This window comes from Manis javanica, chromosome 4 (genome assembly GCF_040802235.1).
Source record: "Manis javanica isolate MJ-LG chromosome 4, MJ_LKY, whole genome shotgun sequence".
NCBI lineage: Eukaryota > Metazoa > Chordata > Mammalia > Pholidota > Manidae > Manis > Manis javanica.
The window spans coordinates 147,743,342-147,756,537 of NC_133159.1; the positions used below are offsets into that span (position 1 = coordinate 147,743,342).

Below are 13,196 nucleotides of genomic sequence, written 5' to 3' on the forward strand. Positions count from 1 at the left end.
AACACCCAATGGTCACTTGCTGCCTTGTGCCAAAGTCTCATACTGCTCCCTGACTTCTCTTTAAGTAGCCCTTCCCTCAGTGTACTGATTACTACTGTTGTTAGGGGAAAACAAACCTGGCTCCTTAAGGCAGTTCTTACTAAGATGTAAATAATTAAGTGGTTAACTTTGTGTTCTCTTCTAAAGGATATCCACCTTTACAAGAGACTATCTGTTTGCCAACTGTGTGTTTTGCAGAACCACAATGTGACAAATAAAATCCAAAAAGAAATAAGCAAACAAAAATAGTTTCTATGTTGGTAGAATTATTTTTTTGTTATTTTTAATATTCCTTAAATATTGTTGTTATACTGTATTTAATTTTATTAAAAAAATATAGCAACTGTAAGCAACATATGTAGCCAGCACTCACTTTTGAAATAAAATTCAAAGATCCTTTATATTGATACTACTGATTTTTGGACACACATATATCTTTCTTTTTCTTTTCTCTTGTTATTGTTTTGTATGAGTGTGTGAAGGGAGGATATGAGCAGGGATTATCCATAGTTTCCTGTATTAAAAAAATTACATATTACCTAAAAAATCTTTCTAAGTATTAAGTTTGCCTGTAACTGAAATGTTGGCTATTTTTAGAAAAGTTAGGAATTAGATGAAAAATATTATCTATTTACTCTATACTTATCTCTTATTAACAAGCTAAAAAGTAAACATTTAGAGCAATAGTAAGTACATCTAGGACAATTTGTAAATCATCCTAATAGAATTATCCCAAATTTGATATACAAATAGCTAGAACATAGCAAGAAAGAAAAATTTTTATCACTTTAGCCTTCAAAATTTTCCATAAATAACATTATGCATCTACTTTACTGAAGCACCTGATATTTATAGCTGAATTCCAATAAGGTGATGACAAACACAGAAAAACTTAGGGAAGCCAGGGCTTCAACATTTCCAAAGAGAAAGAAATAAAAATGCTAGGTCTAAAAGATGATGTGAAGTTACTTGAAACTCCATAGAATAATAATTTACAACAGACCCTATGTTAAGGAATTTATTTGAATCTCACACCTCACAACACTGAGGTTGTATTATTATCCCCGATTCATAGATGAGATAATTAGTATTGTATTAATTAGATATTCTAAAAAATTTATCATGAGAACCAGGCCACTGATTAATTACTTTGACTGTCTGCCAACTTACACTTCCAGCTACTGCTAAAACAATTTGTTTCTTTCTCTTACCATTCATGTTAATACCACAGGGATCAAATTGTCCTATGGGTATTTACAAAGGCGGCCTGGTTTAATATCCTAGTTTTATTAGCTCTTAAGAATCAGATTTTACATACTCAAGGGCTTAGTGTCTCTCTCCGTGTGTGTGTGTGTGTGTGTGTGTATGTGTGTGTGTTACAATTCCTTGGTTTCTGGTTCTATGCTTATTATGGATGGAGTTCTGTCTCCTTCACCTGTCTTTTGCTAATATTCTGCTTTGTTCTTGAGTGCCCCATTCCATATGTAATTTAGTAAACAACTAGTTGAGATCCTATTAGCAATGCAGTTAAGTGTTAGGGATTGAGAGATCAATAAGGAAAGATTCTCGCTCCCAAGGAACCACAGAAGAACTATATTCATAACCTAAGGTGATCATGAAAGCATTTTATAACACATTTCAGGACTCTTCATAAATTGTGAGATGCAATTATTTCTCTGTCAGTCCTAATTCTTTAGCCCCACTATAATTCAATGAATGAATTTGCCATACATTCTTAAGGTTCTTTCCATTTCTTAGACATACCTTGTTCACATACAATCATATCTTAATCTGAAACATTTCACATTTTAAAAATACCTTCCTTCCTTCTCTCCAAATGATAGCTCTTCTAGTCCTGGTAGCATTTCAATTTTCTGGTTGATCTTAACCAGACTTCCCACACAACTATTTACAATTTCTCTAATATCTTCTCACCTTCACTTCCCCATCATAATATATACACTTTGTGAATAATAAATACAATTAAAACATTTATGTATAAATGTGTACAGAAATAAGATCTAAGTTTTAGCTGTTGGTTATATTTTTACTCTATTTCCCTCCACTACCTAGCCTATTAATGATATACCATGATTAAGCACAGTGTTTGTCTTCTGCCACTGAGGTATTATTACCTATCTGTCTAATATATGGTACCTTGAAAATAGATGTTTTAAACAATGTTTCCTTATTGTTCATGAAGCAGGTATGATTTAAAAAAAACACCTAAATGTCCTATCAGTTATAGGAATAGTAGGATATTTGTAAATGAAAAAAAACTACTTATTGAAAGCAAGAGCACTGATGCTTAAGATATAAGAAAAAATAAAACCACCATCATGAACAACAAATTTTAAATAGAGGTTAAAATCAAAGCCTATTTAAGTTTTATATAAATTTCAAAGGCAATTAACAAGCAGCTTTACAAATAAATACATTCAAGAAGCACATTATCATGTGAAGAGCTGCTTTCTTTTTCTAATGTGCCAGAAAAATCTCCAAAAACCTGGTACAGAAATTTACCACATGATAAAGAAAGCTGTCCCACTTATCAATAGTTACTGGTTGAACAAAACAATAAAAAGGCTGCTGAAGATGTGAAATGTATCTAGCAAGTAAAAACTGTTTAAATTCAATACTCAAAGAATAACTAACAGTTTCAGAGGGTCAAAATCTTCAAAGATAAAAATATTTGTGTACCATCCTTAGAAATAACTTTATAAATGCAGCATCTTAGAAAGTCTATTATACAATCCTATGTTTTAATTTCAAAAACAAAGGTAGTTGGTAAAAATCTAACAAAAATATGGAGAAAAACTTACAAAATAATATGCCTTAAACACAAAAAATGCTAAAATCATTCAAAGTTATGAGCAGTTTTTCCCCAAGTATTATATATATCACTATATCCCAGGCAACAAGCAACAAATATTTGATAAGTGATAGCAGGGTGGGGGGTGTACACATATGCATGTCTCAGTGGAAATTGTACACATAGAATTTTATATATATAGATACATACATACATATATAGCTAGCTGGCTAGCTATATAGTATCAACAGAGAAGATAATTTAAATTAAAGTATTGTTTCAAAGAGTGTGACAGGAGGAAAGATTTACATTTTAGAGCTTTAAGAGACTCTAAAGCAATGGCAAATACAAGAGGATGGGGTTTAGATGAAACTAGAATATGCGGAAGCAGTGCCTTGGGACCTGGTAAAATAATCTCTTTAAGGTGTCTTTGAATGACAAGAAGCAGAACAAAAACTTAGACCAAATTATCCTGATTTCTTAACCCCAATTAATTATATATATATAAGTGGCTCAAAAATTATATAAGAAAATATTTTTCTTACTAAATATGGATAAGCAGTATCTTTCATGGAGTTTAATTTTTCACATTCCCTGTCTTATTTTTCAGGGAAAAGAAACTGTTCTCACCATTACCACAGTCTGATGATAATCATTTATTTTAAGGCAAGGACCAAGGTTATCAATCAGCTTTCATTCCTGTCTCTCCTGCTGCTTCTCTGTGAGGTACTCTTGACATCTCAATGAAATATGAATGATTTAAAAATTGGAAAAAAAATTAATCTACCTTATTCAAAAATAAGATCAACACTCATATAAGGCTTCAAAGAAGGAAGACCAGATTACAGGTTCAGCTTCTGTAGAAGAATTACTGGGTAAACACAGTCCTATTCATAAGCAGTGGCCAATGTAACACTTGTTTCATTTTCTCCTTTTCTCTTTCTCTCTAAAACTAATTAGCATTACACATAGTATGTTCCTTGTTACAAATGTCTTCTTTCAGCTTTGGAACTATAGTATCTTTTGATTACCCACAACTCTGGTCTAGTTTTTTAGTTATGCAGAAGCCAAACACTCTTTGTAACACTTCAGACTAACTGAATAAAAAAAGGGATTTTAATAAAATAGAAACAACTATCACAATTGGATGCTACATGTAACACTATCTTCACTTTGTGAATCATCATCACTTCAGAGATAAACTGTAAAAGAAAAGAATACAGTTTTATATACTTACTGCTGAAAAGCTGCCATTGTGTTCTCCAAATTTTCACCAGCACCTGTGAAAACATTAAATTCAAACTTCATGTATTCAGCTAATTTGAACATTTTACTTTTGCAGAAATTCATTTCAGAAATTCATTTCAATAAGATACAGCTAGTGAATTTTGATGTTTGTATACTACGTAGACATTACAGTGCAAATGTTTTAAAGAGTGTAGTGGTATTTTGAAATGTTTTTTAGCCCACCAGGAAGAATCAAAGATTGAAATATGGCCACAGCAACGCAGGAGGGTTAGAAGAACCTAACCATGATTTTTAAGCTATCGTATCTGCTTATCACAGGAAAGACAGAGAACTTGGTATATATACACCTCCTCAGAAAACAGTTATAAACCATCTTTCCTCTGTGGCCCCATAGTATTTTATGCCCCTCTCTCCTATAGCATTTATCATATTATAGCATAAATTACTTCCTCTCTCTCGCCTCCCTTTGCCATGAATTACTAAAAGAAATAACTATTTTAATTACCTTGGCTGAATGTGGTATAGGGTAGTACTTGAGGGTGGTGGGACTCTGGAGTTAGGATTTCTGCTCTCAAATCTACCTGATATTTGTGTGACCTTGAGAAAGTTACCTAACCTCTCTGAGGCTGATCTTCCTTATCTGTAAGAATGAGGGTAATGATGACCCCATCTCATGGGATTGGTATAATTAAATGAATTGACATGTCAAGTGCCAGAAGTCTGAAAAATGGTAGCTGTTCACTTGATATGTTTGAACTTAAGGTACATTTTACAATGGATGGTGTGTAATAGTTTAATTGGCAAGATTTTCTCATTCTCAGTACTACATAAAAAATTGTGCGTCTTATAACTAATGGCATTAGATTCAGTGAAAGTGAATATTCAGTAAAAGTAAAGGATTATTGCTATTACTACTACTGTTGTCATTATTATAATAACTGATGCTTGGTGAATGTCCATTGACTGAAATAATAAATAATATTGCAATGACAAAAAGAACACATAAAAATATCTACTTATCTAACATATACTAGGTGGAATCAATTAGCATAACATGCTAGTCTTAAGGTTTTTAGTATTTTAAAACTAAAAAATTTCAGTATTACCAAATAATTAATGGAATGGATAGGACTAGAAACACTTTCCCAAATATTTAGGAAAAACAGCCAATTTCTTCTTAACAAAAAGAGGTACTTTAAATTTACGACACTGTTCAAGTATCAGCATTAAAAGGTTTTATATACAATACCATCTGAACCTATTTGTAAGAGTATCAAAATTTTCTCCTTTTATATTATTAGATTGTATTTTTATGAAAACATAATAATCAACTGAAACACAAGGTATGAAAAGATGAATATATTAATTTAATGCTCTAACGTTCCACTAGTTTAACAGATGGAAAGGGATACCCATGTAAAAAAAAGCTACTTTTACGTTCACTTTAGTTCCTAGAGTTGATGTACAACAGAAAACAGATGACGTAAATATGGAGACTACAGTTTTTCAAAAGTGCTCTCTTGAGGTTAAATGACTTAGTACTTATTTTAATAAAAAACTATGGAAATATGTTCTACTCAGATAACCAATATTCAAGAACAAATCACTCACTCTAGAATATCCAAAAAGACAAGAGCACTAAAATAATTATTAGTAGGTTAAGTTAAACTAGTGACTGCTTATTGTACTAAAATACAAGGAAATTAAAAGTATACAGAAGCCAGCTTGATGCGACTCCCACTGGTCAACCCTGGGAAAATGTCAGCATCAAAATGAAAGTAATAGATCTTAAGCCACTGAATAGGAAATTCTGAGTTCATTTTAATAAATATATTCAAAGTTTTATGAGGAATGGAGTATACAGTTTCAAAGTACCTCCCTACAAAAATACTTACTAATTACAAAGAGAAAAATAATAACAGTGAAAAAGTCTGGGAAACATCATGTTCTCCAAGTGACCAGTCAACATCATTAGGTCCTCTGAGTTGACTTCTGTGTGCTTTTAATTTCCTTGCTTTTTGGTACAAGAAGCAGTAAGAAGGAGTTTAACTAAACAAGTCAAATGAATAGTAATTAACTCCTAAGGTCAAAATACAAATGATTTCTAGTATGCATTCTTCCATACCTTTCAAAAACTTTAAGCACATGCCACATGCCTGGAACGTTCTCTTCACCATAGCCTCCCAACCATTCTTACTTACTTACTTACTTAACATACTTACTTACTTACTTTACTTACTTACTTACTTACTTACTTAATTACCTACTTACTTACTTACTCACTCACTCACTCAGTCTTATTTATTTATTTATTTATTCCTATTTATTTATTTATTTTGGTATCATTAATCTACAATTACATGAGGAACATTATGTTTACTAGGATAACCCCTTCACCAACTCCCCCCCACAGCCCCCATTACAGTCACTGTCCATCAGCATAGTAAGATACTGTAGAATCACTACTTGTCTTCTCTGTGTTGCACAGCCCTCCCTGTGCTCCCCCCCGTATTGTACATGCTAATTGTAATGCTCCCTTTCTTTCCCCCAACCCCCCATATCCCTCCCTTCCCACCCATCCTTCCCAGTCCCTTTCCCTTTGGTAACTGTTAGTCCTTTCTTGGGTTCTGTGATTCTGCTGCTGTTTTGCTCCTTCAGTATTTTCTTTGTTCTTATACTCCACATATGAGTGAAATCATTTGGTACTTGGCTTATTTCACTGAGCATAATACCCTCAAGCTCCATCCATGTTGTTGAAAATGGTAGAATTTGTTTTCTTCTTATGGCATTGTGTATATGTACCACATCTTCTTTATCCATTCATCTAGTGATGGACACGTAGGTTGCTTCCATTTCTTAGCTATTGTAAATAGTGCTGCGATAAACACAGGGTGCATCTGTTTTTTTCAAACTGGGCTGCTGTATTCTTAGGGTAAATTCCTAGAAGTGGAATTCCCGGGTCAGATGGTATTTCTATTTTGAGCTTTTTGAGGAACCTCCATACTGCTTTCCACAATGGTTGAACTAATTTACATTCCCACCAGCAGTGTAAGACGGTTCCCCTTTCTCCACAACCTTGCCAACATTTGTTGTTGTGTCTTTTGGATGGTGGCGATCTGTACTGGTGAGAGGTGATATCCCATTGTGGTTTTAATTTGCGTTTCACTGATGTCAAGTGATGTGGAGCATCTTTTCATGTATCTGTCGGCCATCTGAATTTCTTCTTTGGAGAACTGTCTGCTCAGCTCCTCTGCCCATTTTTAAATTGGATTATTTGCTTTTTGTTTGTTGAGGTGCGTGAGCTCTTTATATATTTTGTATGTAAACCGTTTATCGGATCTGTCATTTATGAATATATTCTCCCATACTGTAGGATACCTTTTTGTTCTATTGATGGTGTCCTTTGCTGTACAAGCTTTTCAACTTGCTGTAGTCCCACTTGTTCATTTCTGCTTTTGTTTCCCTTGTCCAGGGAGATATGTTCATGAAGAAGTCACTCATGTTTATGTCCAAGAGATTTTTGCCTATGTTTTTTCCTAAGAATTTTATGGTTTCATGACTTACATTCAGGTCTTTGATCCATTTTGAATTTACTTTTGTGTATGGGGTTCGACAATGGTCTAGTTTCATTCTCCTACATGTATCTGTCCAGTTTTGCCAACACCAACTGTTGAAGAGACTGTCATTTCCCCATTGTATGTCCATGGCTCCTTTATCGTATATTAATTGACCATATATGTTTGGGTTAAGTCTAGAGTTTCTATTCAGTTCCACTGGTCTGTGCATCTGTCCTTGTGCCAGTACCAAATTGTCTTGATTACTGTGGCTTTGTAGTAGAGCTTGAAGTTGGGGAGTGAGATCACCCCCACTTTATTCTTCCTTCTCAGGATTGCTTTGGCTATTTGGGATCTTTTGTGGTTCCATATGAATTTTAAAACTCTTTGTTCCAGTTCGTTGAAGAATGCTGTTGGTAATTTGATAGGGATTGCACTGAATCTGTAGATTGCTTTGGGCAGGATGGCCATTTTGATGATATTAATTCTTCCTAGCCAAGAGCATGGGATGAGTTTCCATTTATTAGTGTACTCTTTAATTTCTCTTAAAAGTGTCTTGTAGTTCTCAGGGTATAGGTCTTTCACTTCCTAGTTTTATTCCTAGGTATTTTATTCTTTTTGATGCAGTTGTGAGTGGAATTGTTTTCCTGATTTCTCTTTCTGTTAGTTCATTGTTAGTGTATAGGAAAGCCACAGATTTCTGTGTATTAATTTTGTATCCTGTAACTTTGCTGAATGCAGATATTAGTTCTAGTAGTTTTGGAGTGGAGTCTTTAGGGTTTTTTATGTACAGTATCATGTCATCTGCAAATAGTGACAGTTTGACTTCTTCTTTACCAATCTGGATTCCTTGTATTTCTCTGTTTTGTCTAATTGCCATTGCTAGGACCTCCATTACTACGTTGAATTACAGTGGGGAGAGTGGGCATCCCTGTCTTGTTCTCGATCTTAGAGGAAAAGCTTTCAGCTTCTTGCTGTTCAGTATGATGTTGACTGTGGGTTTATTATATATGGCTTTTATTATGTTGAGGTATACCTCATTTTATTATGTTGAGGTATACCTCATTTTATACCCTCTATACCCATTTTATTGAGAGTTTTTATCATGAATGGATGTTGAATTTTATCAAATGCTTTTCCAGCATCTATGGAGATGATCATGTGATTTTTGTCTTTCTTTTTGTTGATGTGGTGGATGATGTTGATGGATTTTCGAATGTTTTACCATCCTTGCATCCCTGGGATGAATCCCACTTGGTCATGGTGTATGATCCTCTTGATGTATTTTTGAATTCAGTTTGCTAATATTTTGTTGAGTGTTTTTGCATCTATGTTCATCAAGGATATTGGTCTGTAATTTTCTTTTTTGGTGAGGTCTTCACCTGGTTTTGGTATTAGGGTGACGCAGGCTTCATAGAATGGGTTTGGGAGTATTCCCTCTTCTTCTACTTTTTGGAAAACTTTAAGGAGAATGGGTACTATGTCTGATAAAATTTCGCGGTAAATCCATCTGGCCTGGGCGTTTTGTTCTTGGGTAATTTTTTTGATTACCGCTTCAATTTTGTTGCTGGTAATTGGTCTGTTTAGATTTTCTGTTTCTTCCTTGGTAAGTCTTGGAAGGTTGTATTTTTCTAGGAACTTGTCCATTTCCTCTAGGTTTTCCAGCTTGTTAGCATATAGGTTTTCATAGTATTCTCTAATAATTCTTTGTATTTCTGTGGGGTCCCTCATGATTTTTTCTTTCTCTTTTCAGATTCTGTTGATGTGTGTTGATTCTCTTTTTCTCTTAGTAAGTCTGCCTAGGGGCTTATCTATTTTGTTTATTTTCTCAAAGAACCAGCTCTTGGTTTCATTGATTTTTTCTATTGTTTTATCCTTCTCAATTTTATTTATTTCTTCTCTGATCTTTATTATATCCCAACTTCAGCTGACTTTGGGCCTCATTTGTTCTTCTTTTTCCAATTTTGATAATTGTGACGTTAGACTATTCATTTGGGATTGTTCTTCCTTCTTTAAATATGCCTGGATTGCTATATACTTTCCTTTTAAGACTGCTTTCGCTGCGTCCCACAGAATTGGGGGCTTTGTGTTGTTGTTGTCATTTGTTTCCATATATTGCTTGATCTCTATTTTAATTTGGTCATTGATCCACTGATTATTTAGGAGCATGTTGTTACGCCTCCATGTGTTTGTGAGCCTTTTTGCTTTCTTTGTACAATTTATTTCTAGTTTTATACCTTTGTGGTCTGACAAGTTGGTTGGTAGAAATTCAATCTTTTTGAATTTACCAAGACTCTTTTTGTGGCCTAGTATGTGGTCTATTCTGGAGAATGTTCTATGTGCACTTGAGAAGAATGTGTGTCCTGCTGCTTTTGGGTGTAGAGTTCTATAGATGTCTATTAGGTCCATCTGTTCTAGTGTGTTGTTCAGTGCCTCTGTGTCCTTACTTATTTTCTGTCTGGTGGATCTGTCCTTTGGAGTGAGTGGTGTGCTGAAGTCTCCTAAAATGAATATATTGCATTCTATTTCCTCCTTTAATTCTGTTAGTATTTGTTTCACATATGTTGGTGCTCCTGTATTGGGTGCATATATATTTAAAATGGTTATATCCTCTTCTTGGACTGTCCCCTTTATCATTATTTAATGTCCTTCTTTATCTCTTATTACTTTCTTTGTTTTGAAGTCTATTTTGTCTGATACTAGTACTGCAACACCTGCTTTTTTCTCCTTGTTGTTTGCATGAAATATCTTTTTCCATCCCTTGACTTTTTGTCTGTGCATGTCTTTGGGTTTGAGCTGAGCCTCTTGTAAGCAGCGTATAGATGGGTCTTGCTTTTTTATCCATTCTATTACTCTGTGTCTTTTGATTGGTGCATTCAGTCCATTTACATTTAGGGTGATTATTGAAAGATATGTAGTTATTCCCATTGCAGGCTTTAGATTCATGGTTACCAAAGGTTCAAGGGTAGCTTCTTTACTATCTTACTGTCTAACTTAACTCACTTATTGAGCTATTATAAACACAGTCTGATGGTTCTTCATTTCTCTCCCTTTTTATTCCTCCTCTTCCATTCTTTATGTGTTAGGTATTTTTATTCTGTACTGTTTGGTGTTTCCTTTGACTGCTTTTGTGAATAGTTTATTTTATTTTTTGCCTTTAGTTAGTATTTGGTTGGTCTTCTTTCTGTAATGTGATTTTATTTTCTCTGGTGACATCTGTTTAGCTTTAGGAGTGCTCCCATCTAGAGCCATCCCTGTAAGATGCCCTGTAGAGGTGGTTTGTGGGAAGCAAATTCCCTCAACTTTTGCTTTTCTGGGAATTGTTTAATCCCTCCTTCATATTTAAATGTTAATCGTGCTGGATACAGTATTCTTGGTTCAAGGCCCTTCTGTTTCATTGCATTAAATATATCTTGCCATTCTCTCTGGCCTGTAAGGTTTCTGTTGAGAAGTGTGACGATAGCCTGATGGGTTTTTCTTTGTAGGTGACCTGTTTTCTCTCTCTAGCTGCCTTTAATACTCTGTCCTTGTCCTTGATCTTTGCCATTTTAATTATTATGTGTCTTGGTGTTGTCCTCCTTGGGTCCCTTCTGTTGGGAGTTCTGTGTGCTTCTGTGGTCTGAGTGACTATTTCCTCCCCCAGTTTGGGTAAGTTTTCAGCAATTATTTCTTCAAATACACTTTCTATCCCTTTTTCTCTCTCTTCTTTTTCTGGTACCCCTATTATGCGGATATTGTTCCATTTGGATCAGTCACACATTCTCTTAATATTGTTTCATTCCTGGAGATCCTTTTATCTCTCTCTGCATCAGCTTCTCTTCATTCCTGTTCTCTGATTTCTATTCCATTAACGGCCTCTTGCACCTCGTCCATTCTGCTTTTAAGTTCTTCCAGAGATTGTTTTATTTCTGTAATCTCCTTCCAGACATCATCCCTTAGCTCTTGCATATTTCTCTACAGCTCCATCAGCATGGTTATGACCTTTATTTTGAATTCTTTTTCAGGAAAATTGGTTAAATCTATCTCCCCAGATTCCATCTCAGGGGATGTCTGTGTGATTCTGGTCTGGATCAAATTCTTCTGCCTTTTCATGGCGATAGAGGTAGTCATGGGCAGTTGGCGTGTGTGTCAGCTGGGAGGACAAAGTCTCTTCCCACTTGCTTGTCACCTTCCTCTCCTGTGAGAACGGTGATCCCTTGTGGCTTGTGCTGGGCAGCTGCACACTGATGGGTTCTCTGAGTCTGGCCCGGGCAGCCACAGAAGAGACTCTGCGTGGCTGCTGTGGGTGTGGCCATTTCAGGCTGCTACTCCGCTATAGCGGGGCCATGCCAGAGGGGGAACGGGTGGGAGGGCTGTATATCACTGTGAGGGGCCTCAGAGCTGTGCTGCCACCCAGGGGGTTAGGGCTCCCAGAGTTCCCCGGGATTTCCAGCTGCTGGGCTGAGTGTGCTGGGAAGCTTTCATCCAGCTGTGAGGCTCCTGTCCCTTTAAGACTTTTTCAAAAACACTCGCTTTTCTTTTATCCCAGGGGCACCGGCTGTGGGAACCCACTCACAGGTTTTACTATTCCATTTCCCTAGAATGAAGCACACCACGCACTGTGTGTCTGTGCTCCCGGTGTGGATGATTAGGCTGGGTATTTAGCAGTCCTGGGCTTCCAGTCCCTCCCCATTCCGATTCCTCTCCTCCCACTGGGGAGCTGGGGTGGGGGGCGTGCTCGGGTCCCACCAGGCTGTGGCTTCTATCTTTCCCCCTTTGTGAGGTGCTGGGTTCTTGCAGGTGTAGATGTAGCCTGGCGGTTGTACTGTATCTTCTGGTCTCTCTTTTAGGAATAGTTGTATTTGTTGTATTTTCAAAAATATGTGTGGTTTTGGAAGGAGATTTCCGCTGCCCTACTCATGCCGCCAACTTTGCTCCTCCCCTCAACATAACATTTTATAAAAAATAACTATATTCCAAAAAAAGAGAGTGGCATTGTTTTACAATGTTTGCAAATCTCTTTAATGTCTGGGTTAATAAAAGGCAGCTGGATTTTCATATCTGCTTCATACATCTACATTAGCCTTCATACAGATAGGAATTGGAAAATAAAGATTCTCCTTTGATATTGCACTAAAAATTCAACAAGTGGTAGTTTCTTAAAAGTTATTTGCAATGTGGAATCTGAACCATATCAATGACCTTTTCATACTCTATTACATAGAAGACCATCCATCCATTGTGAACTCTGAATGGATATTTCACCCCTGCATGGTTTCAGATTATCATGCACTGGTCTTCTAGAAAACATTGACTCACTAAATTATGCTGGTCTTAAATGTTAACACATTTCATTATACATTATTTTTTAAATCACATTTGTTAATAATTGATCCCATCAGGTAAACCTATAAGAATTGGCAAACTATTAATCTCACAGTGGAGAATACAAGTTTTTCAAAATTCTAATTTTTGCTTGAAAGCTCAAATTGAATAATTGGCACTGCCTTAAAAGAAGGCAGCTAGATTATTTTTCTAATCTAGACAGACTCACTTTTTAATTT

At 35.6% G+C, this 13,196-nt stretch overlaps 1 protein-coding gene across 1 annotated transcript in view; it reads right to left on the bottom strand.

The window, feature by feature from the left end:
- Positions 1–13,196, bottom strand: part of GDPD1 (glycerophosphodiester phosphodiesterase domain containing 1) — a 64,148-nt gene that overhangs the window by 41,713 nt on the left and 9,239 nt on the right. The window contains exon 2 of the mRNA XM_017662580.3: positions 4,089–4,131. Within this exon, the coding sequence (XP_017518069.2) occupies positions 4,089–4,131 (43 nt within the window). The remainder of the gene's footprint in view (positions 1–4,088; positions 4,132–13,196) is intronic.